This window comes from Zootoca vivipara, chromosome 3 (genome assembly GCF_963506605.1).
Source record: "Zootoca vivipara chromosome 3, rZooViv1.1, whole genome shotgun sequence".
Classification (NCBI taxonomy): Eukaryota; Metazoa; Chordata; class Lepidosauria; order Squamata; family Lacertidae; genus Zootoca; species Zootoca vivipara.
Window position 1 is genome coordinate 11960023 of NC_083278.1, and position 21999 is coordinate 11982021.

Below are 21999 nucleotides of genomic sequence, written 5' to 3' on the forward strand. Positions count from 1 at the left end.
TTTGACTTCTGAGATGCTCGAAAACCGAGGTACCACTGTAAATCTTAGTTCGCCATCTGTTTTATTATGGGCGAGTTGTAATTCTGAGGAAGTATCTTAAGGCAAGCTGTCAACTATGTTTTGGAAATAAGAAATGGCCATGCTGTTTTAAACCTGTATAGGGCAACTTGAACATTTGGTCTTGATCTAGAACTACAAACGTAGGCATCAAGATGGGTCTTGTTTAAGGCCCTAGCTAGGACCTTAAAAGAAATGGAGCACAGGAAAGCCCCACTGCATGAGCGGAATGCCCCACCTGTTTCCTGAACTCTGCCACTATATGTACTGTATTCAAAGAGAGTTAGTTGTATTTAACTTGTGTTGAAACCTTTAACCAAAGCTGGACTATCTGGTCTCACAGATGTTAATAGGACTTGGGGGCTTTTTAGGTTAGGGGATAAAGTTGAGTTTGCGCAGCCAGGCGGAGTCCCCCCCAGTCCCTGGGGCAGCCCTGAGCGGAATAATGACACAGGACAACGTATTTATGGGATTAAAATTGGCCACAACTTTATTAATATTCAGATGTAGGAAGACCTTGGCGCAGGCATTGGGCGTATATCCCTCCCAGCCCCCAGCCGGGGGTGGGGTTATATTCAGGGTTGTCCAGCATGAGTGGGGGTTGGGCTAACTCTGGAGAACATATGTTCAAGCAGATAGCCCGCCCCCCCCGATCGCCGCCGCTGGAAGGGGAGGGCAATAACCAGCCAAGTGGCATCGCCAAATGCCCCCCCTTGAGGCCCGTTTACGGGAACCCTGTTATCGCCGCCGCAATAGGGCGGGGGGTCACTGCCCCACGCCCCTCCCCTTTATGTAAATGACTAAAGGATTCCGCCCAAGGCCTGCATCCGCCAAAGTTGTGACGAATTGCTACGGGAAAGGCGAAACCTGCCAATGCAGGGAAAGTCCTTTCCATCCCTTTAACAGCGACCGGTCGTAGCAGCGCCTGCGTGTGTGTACGCCTGTGGAAGAAAAACCTGAAAAGCAAGAAGCCTGTGGAAGTAAACAACCTGTAAAGCAAGCATAAAGTTAGGGAGTGGAGGGTGGGAAAGCTCTGAATCCGTCGGCTGCTTCCGAAGAATGGCTCCTCTTCTTTGTGTGCAGGTAAGCCTACCTGATCCTACCTGGCCGATCCCCCTGGCACGCCTCCCCACGGCTGGATTGGTTGGCTGACTGAGTGGGCGGTGACTCCAGCCTCCAGCCTCAGGTAGGCAGTGCCGGCCTCCAAACTTCCAGGTCTGCCCCAGGGATCCCAGGGGGGGCTGCACGCGGCTGCGCAAAATGCGCCTCCCCTTTATGTTGGGGAAGCGGTCATTGTGGGGGGACATGATAGAGATGGATAAAATAATGCACAGTGTGACAAGGAAGAGGTTTACCTGCCACTCTCATAGCACTAAAACCTGGTCTCATCCATTGAAGCTGCATGGTGGGTAAGACCAGGAAGCACATTTCCACACACAGCATATTTTTGTAGAAATAAATTGTATTTAATACATGCAAAATGATAAACAAATAGATTAGTTCAGGAGTTGCTTAATTCATACTTAGTTCATCTAGTAGTTATGGGAACTACTTTCAACTGTAGTTCAGAGATTTTTGAACTAGTTCAGCAAGCTTCATTCCAAGCACTGGGTGATATTGAGAAATATAAGGCACCTTGAACTCTGTCAGATAATTCAGTGAAATTGCGGACATTGTGGTATTTAACCCCCTTAGAATGGCTAGAATTTATAATACCAACAAATATAACTGTCGGAAATGTGGCGAGGTTAAAGTGGATTTCAATCACTGTGGGTGGAATTGCCCTGAAGCAACATCAGTATATCTATCAATCTGCCGGCCAGAAATCATATCTATCATAAGAAACTTTTTGAAATACCTTGTTCAGCTAGAACCTACAATATTTCTCTTAGCATATCTGAAAGGCAGGGAGAAACTGTTATATAATATGATTCTAGCAGCAAGAATCTTATATGCAAAATAACAAACCAAAGTATAAACTAAACTTTAAAAAAAATAGAATAAAAAAATTGTGAATATAATTCAAATCTTTCCCCAAACTAATTCTAATGATAATTGGAATTAAAACAGTATATTTATACAGTGGTACCTTGGCTTTTGAGTGTATCGGAAGTCGAATGTTTCGGAACCCGAACACCAAAAACCAAGAAGTAATTGCTTCCGTTTTTGAACGTGCCTCGGAAGTCGAACTGCTTCCTCTGCGGTTTTCCCTTTTTTCTCCATTGACTTTGCCGACTGCCCTTTGTGCCTCAGTTGTTGAACGTTTCAGAAGTCGAAAGGTCTTCCGGAACGGATTACGTTCGACAACCAAGGTACTACTGTATAAAGTTTCATTTTTCTTCTCTCTGTTTTATTATAGTCATTGTTGTTTATTTATTAAATTTGTATGCTGCCCTTCATCCATAGATCTCAATATGGTTCACAGTATAAAAATACATAAACACAAAATACACAATTGTTTTAATTGGCTCATCTCGACTGTTATAAGTGTTCAGTAAATGACTGCTTAAACTGCTCAGTTATTTATTGTTTGCTGTTATTGTGCCTTTATTGTTAGCCTTTACTTTGACCTTTTACATTGTATAAACAAATGTATATGTATTCACATGCTTCACCCAAGACAAAAGGCCACTCCTAGTTTCCCTCAACACTTTCTTTGCTTTAGCAGCCTGATCTAATGAATTGGGGGGGGGGGGGAAAGCACCATTTAATGATACTGTATAATAGTAAAAAGAAGACAACCCTTGCTATTAACGAACTCATTCTTATGCATTCAGCTCCATCATATTTTCAGGCGTAGTCACATGAATTTAGGCAAATGAATAGGGCCCCCTGAAGTGGTTGTGTACAGGTCTGTAGGGACATAAATCTTCCACTGCGAGACTGTTCTCTGACGCAGTGTTTTTCCTGCTTAGCTGTTACTGCACTTTCTGAGTGATTTCTAGCTGTAGATAAAGAAACAGATGTAAAATCAGCTGTGTAACAAATTGAGGTATTTCTCTCCCACGGTGAGCAAGAAGCTTGCCCTCTGTGCATGTTTTACAATGCTGGTTATCTCCTCCTCCCAGCCCCCCCCCCTTGGAAACTTATACGTGTGAGGATTCATAAGTGAATTTTGTTTCTTTGATGTTAGCTAGGTGCCCTGCAATTGGCCCATTTGCTTTGCTTTTTGCTTCTACTCATAAATCAGGCATTTTTGTAAAGCGATGATATCCCTGATGGTAATTGTTTATTGCAGGCTCTTGTTGATTTTAAGCTGTTTGTAGTAAGCAACTACAGGTTATTTGCAGCATGGCAAATAATGAGGTTTGCACAGGCAGAACTGTTTGAAAAGCACTTCGAGGAAAAACTTCAGACCATTATTTCCTTGCGGTTTGCTTCTGGAGTTCAGGCTGTTAATAATTTACTTCAGAGCACAATCCGTTCCTGAGCCTTTCACTGGTCATTTTATTGAGAGTTTTCTGCTCACTTTCTAGGCTTAAGGTAAAATTAATGAGTTGGTGAGCCTTGAAGCTATGACCTTTTATTGCACAACACAAAAAGAGAATTAAGAACATGCACTTTTGCTTCTTAGAAAGGAATTTTAACGGAACATTTAGGGGGTGGAGGGTTTTGTCATTTGTAAAAGTTGCCTATCTGCTGTTTCGAGATTGGCCTAGGATTGCATTATCCTAACTTGGTAATTAGAAAATAACAGGTAGGACTTGCTAGGTTTTTGTTTTTTTATTAGAACCCATCTGGAGCACAGTGGCCTGAAACACCAACTTCTGAACACCAAATGCACAAGTTATGATGGACAATAAATCAGGTCTTTAATAAATAATAATACAGTAAAAGTGTCTAAAACACCAATTTCTGAGTTTGTCAAACCAACCAATTTCACAAGTCAAACTGGACTGGATGGGATTGATAACAGTAAGCAAAAGGCATCCACAGAAACACATTGCAATGTCTGTTCTGGGCTACTAACAATGTTCTTGAAAAACTGCCCAGTGCATCAACCTCCAAATTAGCAAAACCAACCAAATTCACAAGAAACTCAAAAAATAGCAGGGATTGGTTTGGAGAGCCATAAGAGGTCCACAGAAACCACATCTCAATGCTGTTGTTCTGAGCCATAAACAGATTTTCCGGGATGGGGGGAACCGCGGCCTTCGAACAGAGATGGATTTAGGAGAGTGCAACCGGTGGAGGGTGGGTGTGTTGTGGCCTGTTGGTGTAATGGTCGTGGCACTCACCCTTATTTTGATAGAAATTGCTTTGTTGGGAGTGGGGACAAAATGGGGGGTCAAGGAGGATCAGCTGGAGGGAAGTGAGAAATGTCCCCCCCCCAAGTAACGTTGGAGGGTATGCCAGTTGTCACATCCCAACATAAAACTTTGTGATATTCTGCCCAACGTATGCAAGGCTTGAAAAGCGCAAAGATTTGCTTCCCCCTGCCTTGATGGAGTTCAGCAACCGACAATTTTCTGTGCTTCCTTCAATCCTGAATAGAAGGGCTGTGATGATAAATGGCAGTTTCATGGACAATGGGCAGAAATGAGCCTGTGTTGAACCCTCATGTTGCCAGTGTTCCATAACACTTATGTGAACAGCACAAATTCACAATCTTTTCCCTTTCTGTTTTGAGAGGGTTTTGCCTGTTTCGGGGAGTTAGCTGCTGTTTTTTGTTTTTACTTGTTTATTTGCTTGTGGGTTGTCTTGTTTTGGCTCCAATCTGATCAGCACTGACCACCCAAGGAAAGCATTAGAGATAGTGATGGGAACTGTTATAAAAATACAAACTTGGGAGAATGTAAGTTTACATCTGGCAATAATTTTTGTCCTCATCCTCACCAAAAGCATTAAATCCGTTCTATGCCCATTTTGTGCATATCTGTACATGTCTAGTGAAAACCTCTCTTCTCTTCTCATCATCTCCTACCATGGTGTTTTCAAATAATTCAGTTTTGCAAATCTTCTGTGCTTTGCTGTAAGAAATGCTGCTTTCTCTTTTGTAGCTGTTTTCATGGCCCTTTAATCTGATGGTTCTAACAGCAGAAGTTGCCTCCCTTTGAACTCCCTGGCAAAAGCCAAGCTAATGATGAACCTTTTGGTCCTAATGTTTCAAACACTAAGGAGGGAAATAATATTCAGTCCTGAGCATTATTTATCTTCAGTTTTCTTTTGCTTTGTAGAAATTCTCTGAGCTGTCCTACACCTAGAATGAACACTTGCCTGCTTTCGTTGTTAAATTCTTGTTTTCTTCTTTCTGGGAGTCAGTACATAAGTAGCCATAGTAGTGTTGTTTACAGCCAAGCACAGTGCTCAGTATTTCGCCAACATAAGCAGAGTCGTTGCCCTCATTCTTTATTATCTGGATAGTAAAATCTCTATGCAGCTATTAGATTATTCTGTTCCAAACAACTTTTGGGGAGCATACTTTGGGATGCTCCAGACAGAGATCTAGTCATTTCAGATGATAATGCACAGTGCAAATAATCCCCTATACAAAGTTCTCATTGTGTATGTTTTAATTAGATTAAGGCTATTATTATTTTTTAAAAAATAACTGTACTTGTTTTGCCAACAGAGCATACTGTAAATGCCAAGTAAAACATACTTGTTATTTTTAATTTGTACAGTCAACAATACAGTGGTACCTTGGGTTACGAACTTAATTCATTCCGGAGGGCTGTTCTTAACCCAAAACCGTTCTTAACTTGAGGTACCACTTTAGCTAATGGGGCCTCCCGCTGCCGCCGTGCCACCGCTGCCCGATTTCTGTTCTCATCCTGAGGTAAAGTTCGCAACCCGAGGTATTACTTCTGGGTTAGCAGAGTTTGTAACCTGAAGCAAAATTTTAAAAATTCTTTCCAGTAGCACCTTAGAGACCAACTAAGTTTGTCATTGGCATGAGCTTTTGTATGCATGCACACTTCTTCAGATACACTGAAACAGAAGTCACCAGACCCTTATACATTGTGAGAGGGTGGGGAGGGGTATTACTCAGAAGGGTGGTGGGAATGGGTGACTGGCTCAGGGCCGGCTCTAGGTGAGGTCCCGGTGGTGCGGTGTGGTGCGCCGGGCCGGGAGGTGGGACGCTGCGCAGCAAAGCCGCGCAGAAGCCGGACAGGCGCTGCGAGGGCGGGGGCGCCAGAGCGATCTCCGTGCCTCAGCGCCAGGGCGCCCGACCTGCTCCAGACTGCCCTGGACTGGCTGATAGGTGTGGTAAACCTGTTGACAACTGTTAACGACTGCAATTGGTCTTACAGGAAAAAGCAAGGGATGAGATGGCTAAAAATAGCTTCATCATGTATAATGAGATAAGAATCCAATGTCTCTATTCAGACCAGGTCTCTCCATGGTTTTAAGTTGGCACTGTGGTTTAAACCACAGAGCCTAGGGCTTGCCGATCAGAAGGTTGGCGGTTCGAATCCCCGCGATGGGGTGAGCTCCCATTGTTCGGTCCCAGCTCCTGCCAACCTAGCAGTTCGAAAGCATGCCAAAGTGCAACTAGATAAATAGGTACCGCTCCGGCTGGAAGGTAAACGGCGTTTCCGTGTGCTGCTCTGGTTCTCCAGAAATGGCTTAGTCATGCTGTACGCTGGCTCCCTCGGCCTATAGAGTGAGATGAGTGCCGCAACCCCAGTGTCGTCTGCGACTGGACCTAATGGTCAGGGGTCCCTTTACCTTTAACACAAAGTGTTGTATTTTTAGTGAATCTCACAATTCTTAAACTTGTGAAGGATGAACAATGATCATCTTACTTCTGAATTTCTCTGTTCCTCTTTTAATAGGTTTTTTAATAGATGTGAATGAATATGTTGCCATATTCCATTTGTATTCCTTCATCTCCTATAGACATATTTTCAAATGCACTCCCCTGCCTCTGAGTTCAAAATAATTGTTTAATACAGAGAGAATGTGCACCTCAACTTGTCTTTTAGCTCTAAAATTCTGTTTCTTGCTCTTGTTCCTTATTCTTCTCTCTTCCTTGTTTATCTCCAAATCTTTGGTCATTAAACTTTGCTTGGGATCTCAATTTATCAATGCCCCCCTCCGTTTTAAATAATAAAGCATCTGAGTGCTTTTTTTCCCATTTTCAAGAGCTGGGCAGCCAACACTCTTCCAGCTCTTGGTCTGAGCAGCACACCTGTGTCTACAGAAACCATATTTGCTGGCTTCAATGGCTGCATTTAACTGTAATTATTTTAACATTTAATCTCTCAGCCACTTGGCATTTCTGAACTGCTTTTGCAATGGCTGCTGAAATAAAAATTAATCATGTAATAGCTGCTTCACTACTGAGGAGTGGAAAGGGCATGGTCTGCCTCAGTCATGTGGGGTTGCAAACTAATTTTAGTTAAACTGCTTTATTTATATAATATTTAAAGGTATGTCCCACTTTTCTGCACTAAGCCGTCAACGTGATTAGCAACATTAAAGCCTACATTTATACTACAGTAAAATATAAACCCAAAGCAACTGTGTTAAAATTTTAAAAAATGAGCAAATAAACTAGAAGAAAGCCAGAAAGCAGCAGCCCAACTAATGCCATCCATCAAAACAGGAAGCAAAGTTGATCCGTGAGGTGAAAGGCCTGTCTAAATAAAAAGACCTTAAGGGCTGTGAGAGAGAAGAGGCTGGATGAGCATTTCTAAGAAGAGTGAAAAAGAATCAGTGAACAGATACCTTAATGGCCTGGCTTGCACATCTACTACTATGTACGCACACTAAACTTTTAAAGCACATTGGGAGAGCACATTCTTTCTTTTAAAAAACTCTAGGCACTATAGTTTGTTAAGGGTTTCTGCAAATTGTAGCTCTGTGAGGGGTAAGCTGTTGTTCACCCATCTTTCTCTAGAGACAATGGAGTGCACCTTTGGGGGTGAAGTCCAACCGCTGCGTTAGCAGTACCAAAGTGACTTCCCTGGCGTGTCAACCTGGGCAGTGTGTATGGAGGTCCTGGACTGTCCAGACGGCAAGACCCCACTCTTGGCCTTGCTGATGTGATTCAAAGGAAAGCAGAGCAATATGTTTGGCACCAGGTTGGCTGCAGGAGTTGACGGAAGGAGGTGTACAAGACGCCATCCAATCATCGTAGGGACCCCACTCCGGATTTGTGTAGGGTTTACTCCTTAGGCTTCTTCTTCTGAAGATATCCCACAAGGCAGCAAAGGATTAGGATCAGAGTTTTCCTTCTCTTAGATGGGCTATCCTTCCAGATTGACGAGCCCCAGCTACCCTTCATTTCCCTCTACAGCAGAGCTTTCCAAACTTTTCATGCTGGTGACACACTTTTTAGATATGTGTTTTGCAACACAGTAATTCAGTTTCACTAGCAAATCAGAGATTAAAATAATCCCTTTCCAGCCCCGGAAGGAGTGTGGGTTGCATTTGCACAGCATACCTACACACTGCAGCCGACACACTAACGTGCCGCAACACACAGTTTGGAAAGCTGTGTACTCTACAGCATGTGTAGAAATGGCCTTCTTGACCATTGCACCTGCTATTGGTCTTGTCCACTCAATCTGATGGGAACCTGTCTTTGCATGCAGGGGACCTCCCAAACTCACTGAGGGTTTGAGACCCATCAACTACCCTCGCCTGGTTTAGCTAGCCATTCGAAGCCGTTCCAGGGTGTGTGGCTGCAATATAATGTTATTTTATGCAAGAATATAACAAAAATAACAACACAATATAGTGTACAGCGGTTGACTGTTTGAAAGAAGAGAGCTACATCAGGAGTTCACACACAAACAGCATTGCCATTTCCATTAGGGATGATGCAAAAAATGGGGGGGGGAATGACTGGGTAATGGGTCCAGCCAGAATTTTTTCTGAGTAATTGGGGTTTTTATGGTGTCACTGTCCTGCTGCATAATGCAAAAGGGGTCCTAGGTGTCTGCAACTTTGTTTCTCTTGCTTTTGCCCTGCATAACATTATGCCTCTACATCAGTGTACTCATAATTCTATACCTTTAAAGGTACACTGGCAGACCCTGGCATGAGCCCTCCAAGGTCCCCTTTTCACTGGGGATGCTGTGTTTTGAGCTTGGGGATTCTCTAATGCAAGCTTGTGCTTTGCCACTGAGCTGTGCCCCCTCCCCTTCAGCCAAAAACAAATGTGCAAGGGCGGGGGAAATTGTCTTCACACAGTCAGTTTCAATTTGGATGAAGTGCGTTGGAGAATGTGGACCATTTAGGAGCTGTCTTTTCCTATGAGAAGAGACTCTCATATCTTATATTGAGACAAATGTCTTCAGGGATGCAGTGCGATGCACGTGGTAGATGAGAGAAATGTGTTCGTTAAGCAGCGGATCTCAAAATCTAAGGCTTCACCGGGGCATTGAGGAGCTATATAATTTGCTGCTAGCATAAATGGAAAGAGTACAATGTGAATTATGGTGTAAGAACATGGAACCAAAAGGGGAGTGAACACAAAGCTTTCTTCATTAAAGCTGAAGTTCATTGTGTGGAAATCAAATGGGGTTATTTTCAGGCCCAAGATATATCTGTAGCAACAGAATGGGGAGGGGGAGGAGTTGACGATATAGTCAATGTTTTTTAGTCCACTCTAGTTGTAGTTAGAAAATCATTCTTTGAATATTCTGATAGCAGCAAACCTGATCTGTGCCTCCCAAATTAATATGCAGATTGGAACTTAGGTACTGTATCCACTTTCCAAATGTTCCCATACTGTTCTTGGTGTTTGTTTGTTTTTTAATTTTTAAAAAGGCTAGAAATCATTGGTTTTTAATCCATATCTGGAGAAAACAAATTAATTTAGAAATCCATATGTTTATAGATTAAAGAGTTTTGAAATAGGCCTTTTGAGAGTGAATACATTTCAATGCACATATTCAGGTATTAGTTGCATGTGGATTTTGAAAACGCAGATCTATGTGGAAACAGGGCGGAAAATACTTACAGGTGAACACATATGAAAGTGGCCATAGGCTGGAATCAGACTGATCCCAACAGATTATGCAGTTCTAAACACTGTGCAAGCAATGAAGAGGAACTTCTATATAAAACTGAAGGAGGAGCATTGGCTTTACTTTCCCCTTGTAAAATTCACTGGAAATCTCACTATGAAGAGCAGTATGAAACAACCTGAAATAAATAGTGATCTTCTGTGCTTAGTTATGTCTTTGGAGGTACATAACTCCTCTGCTTTCTTTTAGAAATTTCACAAAGTCTTATCAGGTATCTGTTTGCTTTCATTAAAATTCCTTGAACATTTATTTAAGGCCAGACATGGTGTTTCCTCCATATTGTCACAAATCAGGATCCCAAACAACGAACACGCATCAGTTATTTTTAAGATTACCATTGATTTTTGCTCTCTTTCTCTCCCTAGCTAAGATCTCCCTCTTGAGTACACAAAGCCACTGCAATAGTTACTCATATGCAATGCTGTCATTTTGATGTGTGCTCTGTTGTTGTTGATTAATCTTTTAGTCATGTGACCCCATGGACCAGAGCACGCCAGGCACTCCTGTCTTCCACTGCCTCCCACAGTTTGGTCAGACTCACGTTCATAGCTTCAAGAACACTGTCCAACCATCTCATCCTCTGTTGTCCCCTTCTCCTTGTGCCCTCAATCTTTCCCAGCATCAGGGTCTTTTCCAGGGAGTCTTCTCTTCTCACGAGGTGGCCAAAGTATTGGAGCCTCTGCTTCAGGATCTGTCCTTCCAGTGAACACTCCGGGCTGATTTCCTTAAGAATGGATAGGTTTAGTAAATCCTTATTGCCCAATACCAAGGCCTCAATTTGGTTTGCATGAGTACACATACCTCCCTATAAATAAAACCCAAGATTGGTGTTCCCTGGGAATAAATGCTATGTGAGAACTATTCCCTAGGTATATGTTACCTTCCCACAGTCACTCACATTATGTTGACTTGAGGTTAATGGCTGCCTATCTCTGTGTATTCTCGGATGGTTTGACCTGATGCCCTGTTTGCAATTAGCTATCATTAGCTAAGAGTGTCACTGTTTACCCCTGACACGTCTCTTAAACTTGCCCTTTTGAAGACTTGGAGGTTAACAACATTAACCCTTGAAAGTAAAGTAAAATGGCAGAAGGATCAGCGCTGAAGTTTCCCACAAGGCAGCACTGAGCAAGACAAAGAAACGTGATCTTTGTGATTTCCTTGTACGAAATTATCAGCACCTCTCGGGTCAATGTGGGGCTCAGAACATAACTGCCCAATGGATTTGGCACTTCTCCAAATGCTGTGATACAGTTCTGAGCAGATTAAATGTATCAAAATGTGGACTTTAAAATGCTACTTTTAAAATGCATTGAAATATGTGGTTTGAGAGGATTTTTTAAAAAATGCAAATGAATGCAAAATGGAATGTAGATAAATACAGATTTTGGTATAAGCATATGAAAGTGTAGTAGACTCTGAATAGGCAGACTTGTCTTTTCCTAATACGGTTCAAGTCACTTACATATTAATATGACTTTCTTATATGTCTACTGAATCGAAAGGTGTATTCTACCCCAACTCCCAAAAAAAGAAGAGTTCAAGGGACTGATAAGAGCCCATATCACAAGTGAAAAGTGCCTTGGGCTCAGGAAGCACATGCAATCAGTAGGACACGAGTTTTTAAATGTGAGAGAAACATCACCAGGCTTTACTTACTGCGCTAAAAGTATTTCAAACTGTTATCTTACGCTGTGATTAATCTTTGTAGCACTTACTGTCACAAGAAGATTTAGAACATATTATTAGTTCTTGAACACAGCAAAGTTGGATGTTTTTGGAAGCTAGAAAAACAAGACAGGGTGAACTAAAATTACAAATGGGACACAGCACTTTGATAATAATCTGATGCTAAAGGGCCTACTATATTTGGTTTTCATACCTGTCCCTTTCCTTTGTTTTGAAAGGAAAGAACATGTCCAAGATGATAAAGTGCTTTGCAGGCTGCTACATCTGTTTCTTCTGTGAAGCCTTAAAGATGGACAGATCCCCATTTCCTGGATCTATTCTCCCCATCTAAAAATGGGAAGCTAGCTTCTGCAGCTTTCAGGGTGGCAGGAGAAATTTTTCCCCAAACAGTCAGAATGGGGTGTTGTGTAAAATGAATATTTAACACAAAGGGAGGGTCCCCCTCTCTTTTTTTCTGCCCTTTCTTTTTTAAAAAAGTTGAGCAAGAGCTGCAAGATTCATGTTAAAGTGCACCAAAAGAAAAAGGGCCACATGAAGAAGGGCCTCAAATAATGATTGCAGGGTCTGGATTGGTTCATATGGGGAGTGGTGGTCCTTGTATTGCAGTCCTGAGTAGGGCTCAGATATCGATCTATCGTCCAAAACCAATTTGAAGTCCATATTGTAATATCGGTTTCATAATTTTTGACCTGGCAATGTATCGTGAATCATGATGTGTGTGTGTGTTATACAAAAATCACAATGTGGGAAAAACCGTGAAGCCAGCCATTGCTTCTCTTGATTCCTGCAGCCCCTGTTAACTCTGCCAGATCAGCTCTCCCCTGCCACATGCAGGGGGCAGTGAATCACAAGAGCAGGCGGCGGCAAAAATCACGATGCAGGAAAAACTGTGAAACCAAACAATCCATATCTCCACCCTTATTTCAGACATTGTGATAGGTAGTATATTGCGATGTTTAGCTGGTGATAGAAAACTGGGTATCGCCCAGGCCTACTGTCACCTCTAGGAATAATTCCATCCTTATTTCAGGAGCTAGGATAGTTCCATCCTTATCGATATATCATGATGTTTAGCTGGTGATATATTGCAATGTTGAAAACCAGATATTGCCCAGCCCTAGTCCTGAACCATGTAAGGCTCTATAGGGAAAAAACAGCACTTTGAATTGGGCCCAGAAACTAATTGGCAGCCAGTGCAGTTGGTCCAGGGCTGGCATTATATGCTCAAACCATTTTGCATGGTGAACAACCTGGCTGCCGAATTCTGCACCAGCTGAAGTTTCCAAACTGTCTTCAAAGGCAGCTGTATGCATAATGTACTTCAGTAATCTGACCTAGAGGTTACCAGAGCATAGGCGACAGAAGTTAGGCTATCCCTGTCCAGATAGCGGCACAGCCAGGCCATCAACTGAAGCTGATGGAAGGCATTCCATGCTACTGAAGCCACTCGAACCTCAAGCGACAGCAAAGGATTCAGAAGTACCCCCAAAGTGAATACCTGCTCCTTCAGAGGGAGTGTTAACTCTGAAGGAGTGGGTAAGCAAAAGGGCAAACAGCCTTATTACAAGGTTTTCCATGTTTTTCCAAACCAGAAATTCAATTCTGTATTGATAAGTCATGTGCAGAATGGCCGGGAAATTCTGACAGCTCTCCATTGTTAACACTGAATGTGCAGGTGTACGTAAATGAAAATAAGGTTAAAGGAGGAGAGTGTACAGCAGCTGCCTGAAAATGAGAACTACAAAATAGAGCAACTGCAGCATCTTCTTAAACTGTCACCAAGATCCTGCAATGAGATTTGAGTCATCCAAAGTGTCCTTAAAGGGTTGGTTAAAAAGAAGAAGAGGGCAATGAAAGAAGAGTAGATAAGCAGAATTTGGCCTGAAATGTGAAATATTGTTCAGGTTGGTGGTGGATTTTTTTGGCAGTACTGGAGTTTCAAAATGCCAGGTTCACTGGAGAAAGGAGCTTCCATGACAAGGAGACTGAAAGGGAATTTACTTGGGTTGCCTTTTGAGCTTTGCTATAAATTAGGCTTTGATGCGGGTTTCAAGGCAGGAAAGGAAGGGAATGATAGCCTGGCAAGCTGATATTTGTGAGACCGTATGCAGGAGGAAGTGAAGAGGCATGAAAGATAACTGCAAGACTTCAAGGTTGGATGACAGAGAGATTTTCCAAACTGTCAGCAGAGATGTGGGAATAGGGGTAAGAGGCAGAAGCAGAATATGTTACATGTAGAAAGGTGATCGGTTCAGTTCGATCGTGTCTCCCAGAGTGTGGGAACCTTTAATTTGATGATATGATCGCCTCTGCTTCAAAGGGATTTTTTACATGTGACTTTTTATGCCACAGTCGCCAAGTGTAGTGAACTCTTGATTCTCCGAGGCAAAACCCTGTCCTTTCTGTTAATTCCAGTTTTGAAAAATCCCCAATTAGTCAGTGTTGTTTTCCCCACTCTCCTAAGGGATTCAAATCATCAAGTTACTGCAGTGCTATGCCCTGAACATGTTGCTTTCTTTTTGCATGCAGCTTGGGTGGGGGTGAGGGTCAAACATTATTAATGTTTGTGCCATAAATTTAGTTCTTGAAATATATTTCTATCAGGCAAAGGGGGTAGCAGTTCTAAAAGGAAGCTCATTCCACTGCCTAAACGTTCAGTTTAGGACAGGTGTATGCTTGCTTTTGGGGGGTTTTCCAGTAGTGATGTATGGAAGTGAAAGCTGAACTATAAAGAAGGCTGATCGCCGAAGAATTGATGCTTTTGAATTATGGTGCTGGAGAAGACTCTTGAGAGTCCCACGGACTGCAAGAAGATCAAACTTATCCATTGTGAAGGAAATCAGCCCTGAGTGCTCACTGGAAGGGCAGAACCTGAAGCTGAGGCTCCAATACTTTGGCCACCTCATGAGAAGAGAAGACTCCCTGGAAAAGACCCTGATGCTGGGAAAGATTGAGGGCACAAGGAGAAGGGGACGACAGAGGACGAGATAGTTGGACAGTGTTCTCGAAGCTACCAACATGAGTTTGCCCAAACTGCGGGAGGCAGTGGAAGACAGGAGTGCCTGGCGTGCTCTGGTCCATGGGGTCAGGAAGAGTCAGACACAACTAAGCGACTACACAACAAATGCTTGCTTTATGTGCATTTGAAATCCATACTGAAATACATTTAGTTCATTCTGCAGAAAGAAGTTCTAATGGAAATAAGTGTGTTGTATTTTATGTATAAAGAAGTTATCATTTTGTTCATTCCAGAACATGTTTGAGGGCAGTTTCAGCTTAGTTGTTTAGCAGAAAAATAATCACGTTGAAAGAGATCTAATGCACTGTAGTGACCAAGAGTTCTGTATTAGGAAGTCCTCAGTTAAGATGTTGTCTCTGCCATGGTCTCAGAAGGTAATCTTAGGGAAGCCTCCATTAACTGCTTCCATCTACAATAATGGGATAATACTGAACCCACCTTGCAGCATCATTGCAAAGGTTGTATGATAGTGTATGTGAAGCATACTGGACATATAAAACACTGTTTAAAATACTAATTATGATTGTTGCTGAAACTTTGCTTTTCTGAGCCACAACAGCGTCAACCAATGTTACCTCCTCCCCCTTTTCACATAATCTATAAGTAAATCTATATCTATTGATGCCTGTTCTGAACATCTTTCTTCTGGCATAAGTGATTTTTATTACTGATTGATTGACTTTCTATACCACCCTTCATCCAAGGATCACAGGGCAGTTTACAATATAAAAACACAAAAGCACATGCCATGGTAACAAACAAAAACATTATCCCTGCACACATAGTTTAAAAGGCCGTAGATTGTTTAAATAGCCAAGGGCATGGGAGAAGAGGAATGTTTTTGCCTGGGGGCTTAAGGGATGTAATGAAGGCACTAGGTCAGCCTTCCCAGGGACAGCATCCTGTAATGTTTCACATTGAAAAGGGGTTTGGCTATCAGGTGTGTATGCCCTACTGTCAGTTTTCTTGGAACTCAAGTCCTGATGGATTTCTCCTCTGTCCTGTGCTTGCTATTGTAAACAGCCTCATAATCTTTGGATGAAGGGGTGGTGTAGAAATTTAATTTGCAAATTAAAAACTAAAAATAAATTGAACATAAGTGGCAATTCCTTTCTGTCTGTTTAGGAATGGTCGGTGGAAATCTTCAGTCTGGCGTCAAACCTGCTGGCACAGAACATGTCAAGGGATGCTTTTCTGGAAAAAGCGTAAGTGAGAAAGCACTGAGCCGTGGAGGATGTTGCTACTCTTTGTTGTGTGTCAGCTTCCTTTTTCTTTGTGAGAATGATTGCTACCAATTGTTTTCTGCAGTCGCAGGCAGCTGCTTCTATAAACATTCCTTTTCCTCTTTCCTACTGGCCCAGTTCTCTCTGAGGTGATAAACCTGTCATCCTCATACCGCTTCAGATAGATGGTGGAGCTCGCATGATGAAAACCATCCTCATCGTGATCATCCCTGTTATCTAAAAAGCTAGCATATTAGGGAGAAAGGTACTGATCTATCTTCCCCCTCCAACACTTGTGGGTTGTTGTTGTTGTTTTTAATACACAAAGCCTAAAAAAAACCATTTTAGCATGATGGGGCATCCAATGAGTCCCAGCTTGCAGTCTGGAGTGGAGCAACCCAACATAGCTCTACTGTCTCAGCTAGAGGTAGGCCCCTGAAGCTGAAAACAAGACGAGAAATTTTTACTTGAACCCTTTCTAGATAGTGCTAAGAAAAAAGAGACTGTCATGGCTTTATTTTGGTTTAAATTGGCACTTGTTTCCTGTCAATGACTCCACCAAGTTTGGGGTGCTCAACTGTGTTTGGACATGCTTTGTTGAGGATTGCATCAGCGTAATGCAGCAACCATTTTGTGGAGATCTGCAAGCCAATGTTACCGTATTTGCATTTAAACAGGTTCTATATTTTCCATCCATGACTAAACTGAGCTTTCTATTTCATGCCAGGTGCTAACATAATTTCATGGAAGCACATTTCTTTCTTTTCAGGGTGTATCAGTGAATAAATTAACAAGGGCTTTGTGGGGTGAGAAGAAAGCCTCTTGGCTCCCTTTTAGGTGTTCTTCAATTCAAGTGTCGGCACAAAATGCTATTTGGCTTTTATTTTCAACAGAAAGGTCGCATGCACAAAGAGCAACAAGCCTCAGGTTGATGCACTCATCTCCCTCTCCTCCAGCACAGCTGTGAGGAAGGAATTTGAACCATTTATTTCTGTTATCAGCTAACCACAGTTACTTCTTGCCCAAATTTGGATAAATGGTGGTTAGTTAATGATGGTTAATGATGGTTTAGGAAAACAAGCTAGCTTCAAACTCTAGTTAACAATCCTGGCTTGTTTCTTTCAGCCATAGGTGAGCACAAGGTAGATCTCTGGGAGATTTGCAGTAGATCAGCAACAGTTTTCTGACATCCAATTATCTGTTGCGACAGCAAATGGACTTTCCCCACCTACACTGTTGAAATGAAGAAAGCTACCCAGAAGGGGACTTTTGTGCTAAAAGGTTGTGAATTGAGTTCAAATCTTGTATTGAAAACTAATTCCTAGGCTCAAAATGTGATCACAGGCACCTTGTTTTTTGATTCTGGTTCTTTTGGCCAAAAAAAAGGGGGAACGACTTTCAGGAATATAGTTTGTAGGAACACAAAAAGAAAAAAGAAATGGAGCTGAAGGGGAAAACAATCAAGCATTTAGTACAATTGACTGACTATTAAACTAAGTTTAAAATATGAAGTAATACAAAATTGCCACCTCAATAGAACCAATTAATAAAAGGTCACAAACTGTCACAGCAGTGCTGAGAGATACTACAACATGCAGATATATCCATGTATGGAAACAGATTTATTAGACCTCTCAAGGAAGATACTCAAAAGGGTCTCTAAGGATCAACCAGCAAGCTGCTTCATAAGGGGATAACTTGTGTGTTTTCTAAGTCCTTGAAAAAAAATCTACAATAGAACACATGCAAGAGTGTTTCCAGCAAGAGCAGAACCTATCTTTTCACAGATCTACCCTCTAATATCTTGGTTGATAAAATGATAAAACGTGCCAGCAAAACTGCTCTTTCATACTTAGGTGTTGTCAGGAAATGTATATATGGCATACATTTCTGAGAGGTAAGTCAGGCCTAGTGACAAAGGTGTACAGGTAGTTCTCACCTGAGAACCCAATTCATAATGTTACAAGGTTCTTATAATGGTCAGCATGGATGGAAGTGGGCTGTGCTATAGAATTCAAATCTGGCAGTCACCACAGCATGAATGACAGGGACCAGATCTCTATGCAGATAAATTTTCATGTGTACAGGCAATGTGGTAGACTTAAGGGTCATTGCAGTCTTCCTGCTGCGTGCAGAAGGCACATCCCAAGACCTTGGCACTGCCATCTGGTGCTATAAAAGAGATGCAGACTGATCTCCTTTGGCATTTTCACTGTGCTATCTATTATTAGTTAAACAATAAAGCGATACAAGATTTCCACTTCCCCTTCTTAATGGCCCATGTGCTTTTGCTCAGTGGAGGAAAACTGTAAATCTATTTATCTGACGTTTGTAGGTGCAATGTGTTGATTCAGAGTGCTTTGGAACAAAAGTACAAAGGGTGTTGATGAGAATATCCTGGGACAAAAATAGTAGTGCTTTCCCCCCTCCACCTTAAAAGGAAATGCCTAAATATATCCAAGTTTTTCCAAAGCCATAATGCTGATTTATTATGCTCAGAGAAGGGCTGAATTATATTGAAAACTAGAAGTTAAACTGCATGTTACACACAATTATATTATATTGATGCCTTATCTGTGAGGTGGGCAGAAGCTGAAAGGAAGTCAACAGAGAAAAGTGTGTGTGTGTGTGTGTGTGTGTGTGTGTGTGTGCACGCCTGTTTTAACCCTTTCTCTGTCTACTTTTTATGCCAAATCCACCACCAGGTTCAAAATGCTTACTTCTCATAGTGCAGATAATGCTTTGTGAAAAATCTACTGGAGCGGTTGCAGACTATCCAAGCAAAACAAAGAGCAGAAGAGGTGGCAATCGAGCCTATACGTTCACTAGGAAAATCTAGGTGTCCATGTTGCTAAGTGTCTGTCAAACTGCTTGATGGTTTCACTTGGATTAGTCGCAGCATTCACTGCCAAAAAAAGGGACAAAATTTCGTGACTCTGTTGTTTTGTTTGGTCACTGACCCACTCTCTCCAGTCTGCATATGATATGTAAGGGAGTTTTGTTCTTCTTGGAGCTTAAGGTTAGGGACTTCACATCTAGTAAGGATCCTCTGCACAGCTTCTAATCCTGTTTGCACCATTGGCTGATTGCCCCCCCCTCCTTTCCCCACTCCTAAACCAGCCTGGATTGAGAGGTAGGCAAGTGCAAAAAAACATATTGACACCTGCTTATTCCCAACGTTCCTCCAAACCATGGCAGTTTGCTTTAGTGCATGATGGAAAGTGTAAGGAACGGGCTGTTATATAGATTCTCCATAGAACACGTATCCCAAGTGAGGCCCCTGGTCCATGTAGCTCAGGATTGTATACACAGACCAGCAGTAGCTGTCCAGGATTTCAGGCAGAGGTCTCTCCCACCCCTCCCTAGAGAAGCCCAGGATTCATCCTGAGACCTTTAGCATGCAAAGTTCTATCACTGAGCCACTAATTCTTCCGGAAGATGTTAGCCTCTTCTGTCCAGAGCCGGCCTACCCATGAGGCAAGATGAGGCGACTGCCTCGGGCAGCAGTATCCACAGAGGCAGCAGATCCAAACCCCCAAGTAATGCATCTCCTCCTCCTCCTCCTCCTCCTCCTCCTCCTCCTCCTCCTCCTCCTCTTCCTGCTGTCACTACCTCCCCAGAAGCCCCCACCCACCCAATGCTGCCTCTATAGCAGCCTCTTGGTGAAGAGGATGTGCTGCTAGTCTCCTCCCATCCCTAGGGAAGAAATGGTGGGGGCTTCCCTCTGGGGTCTCCTAGGGTCTGCACCAACCTGGTATGATTCAGAGTGATTCCCACTTCAACCATCAGGTTAGGTTGATTTGATCCCTCTCCCTTGTTCCCATTATAGTTCTTTATTTCCCCCTTGTTCCAGATGTGGCTCTTCACACACCCCTTCTTCCACGGTGGGGGGCATTTTGTGGTTTGCCTCAGGTACCAAAATCTCTTGGACTGGCCCTGCTTCTGTCTTAGGAATTGGAGGTGACACTAACATCACATATGTAGTCTTCCTCGGCAGGTCAGATACACACAATCAAAAGGCTCAGATGATAAGCCATTAATGGGGATATCTCACGTGCAAAAGGCATATAGCAGCAGCAGCTGGTCACATGAGACCCTTGTGATAATGATGTGTTGGCAGCGTCTTGCATTCCAGGAGGCATGTGTGCACGCCTACAGTTCTCCATCATTCTCTGCCCAATCTATACTGTCTACATAGATGTTATATGAGATGCATATTGGAACTACTTACCACTGATGACCAAACTATGAGAGTGGGAGCTAATGGCATGGATCTTTCCCAAGAATCTGTATCTGTGTGTGTGTGTGTGTGTGTGTGTGTGTGCGCACACACACACACACACACCACAATATCAATTCCCATATGGTTGGCCCCTGCCAACTTCATTCTCCCAACTGCATGGGAGCTGATCACAGATAAGTAGCTCTGATGTGACTGAGAAAATGAGGCACCAGCGTCTGACTCACTCCAGCAAAATTTTGCCACAGACAGCTAGAAGACCTGCAAAGTGTTCATCCTCATGCCCCATTTTGAGCCATTGGTCTTAAATGTGCTCTGTGTATAATTTGAAAAAATACTATAAAACAAGTTCTTCTTGGCAAAGGTCCATCTTTGATTTATCTTCCTCAAGGGACTTTAGATCGCTCTCAAAATCTGTACTTAGAGATGTCATTGTAAATAAAGATAAACTTGCTTGAGGTTTCAAGACATTAAGCTTTTCTTGGAAATAGAAAGGCTTGGGAGATTATAATTTTCTTCTACAAAAGAACAAAGTTCAGGGTTATTTTGTGGTCACCGCTGTGGAAAACAAAGCAGAGTTCTACTTCTGTGGTTGTAATGATATATACATATATATATATATATATATATATATATATATATATATATAATCATATATCATATATCATATATATATACTTTTTCTTTCTTTCTAGATACACCAAACTTAAATTGCAAGTCACTACAGAGGGGCGGATCCCTTTGAAGAAGTAAGTTGTGCTCTCTTACAGAGTGCCTCCTTTTGTAGAAGCTTTTCATGTCATTATATTTGGTAGACTGGCTTGATCTTATTACCCTGTGTGGCATTTAAAAACAGAAGCCAGCCTATGAAAATTCATTCTACGGTACCATCACTCTCATACAGATCTTCTTGTTGCCGTGGTTAAAGTGTGTGCAGGCTATATAATTGCAGGTGAGTGTTTCTCCACACAAAATAAATCCCCCCTTTCCTGAAATAAAGAAAACAAACAATCTAGCATATCAGGAAGAAGGCTAAGCTTCTGTCTGTCGGGAAAATGTTCACATGGAGACACGTTCAGTCATGTCAGCCACAGTTCGATCACCTCCAGGAAAGCAAAGTCTCTGATTCAGGGGTTAAATATCTGTTTTGGCTAGGAATGGAAAGCTGTTCAGGGTTACTTTTGCATCCTATACAGTGGTACCTTGGTTTGCATATGTCTTGGTTTGCATATGTTTTGGATTACAAACATGTCAAACCTGGAAGTGTGTGTCCCGGTTTGCAACCTTTTTTGGGATTACAACCCTTTTTTTTTTTAATTACGAACAAAAAAATTTTGGAGGCCCCATTGGTGAAAGCGCGCCTTGGGTTACAACCTGATTTGGTTTACAAACAGACCTCCAGAACAGATTATGGTTGTAAACCAAGGTACCACTGGATATGAATTTTGTTTGATCATTGCCAACCTAATAATTCCCTAGGTTTGCATCCAAGTGGCTGATAAAGTTTGCAACGACACAGTATGCTCTGCAAACATTACTGGAGATGTGGCATAAGAGGTGTTCTCTAGCTCAGCACCATTTATCTGGAAGGACATAAGTGCTGATATGAATATGCAGGAAGTCCCTCTTCCGTCCTTATTGTTATTGTTGTCGTCATCAATACATTTCTACCCCATCCTCCCTCCCAAAGGGGCCCTGGGTGATGAACATTTATTGTGCGTTATGTGTACAAAGCTAGGTTTTTTTCAGGGTGACTGCACATCTAAAATTGTAAGGTCTGAATCTGAT

The 21999-nt window shown here is 42.3% G+C and overlaps 1 protein-coding gene across 6 annotated transcripts in view; it reads left to right on the forward strand.

Annotated features, from left to right (window-relative positions):
- The window catches only part of PLCB1 (phospholipase C beta 1), a 441431-nt gene that overhangs the window by 255478 nt on the left and 163954 nt on the right, over nt 1-21999 (forward strand). For all 6 annotated transcript variants that reach the window (XM_060272415.1, XM_060272414.1, XM_035110112.2 and 3 more), the window contains exons 5-6: nt 15874-15953; nt 20907-20960. In XM_060272415.1, coding sequence (XP_060128398.1) covers nt 15874-15953; nt 20907-20960 — 134 coding nt within the window. The remainder of the gene's footprint in view (nt 1-15873; nt 15954-20906; nt 20961-21999) is intronic.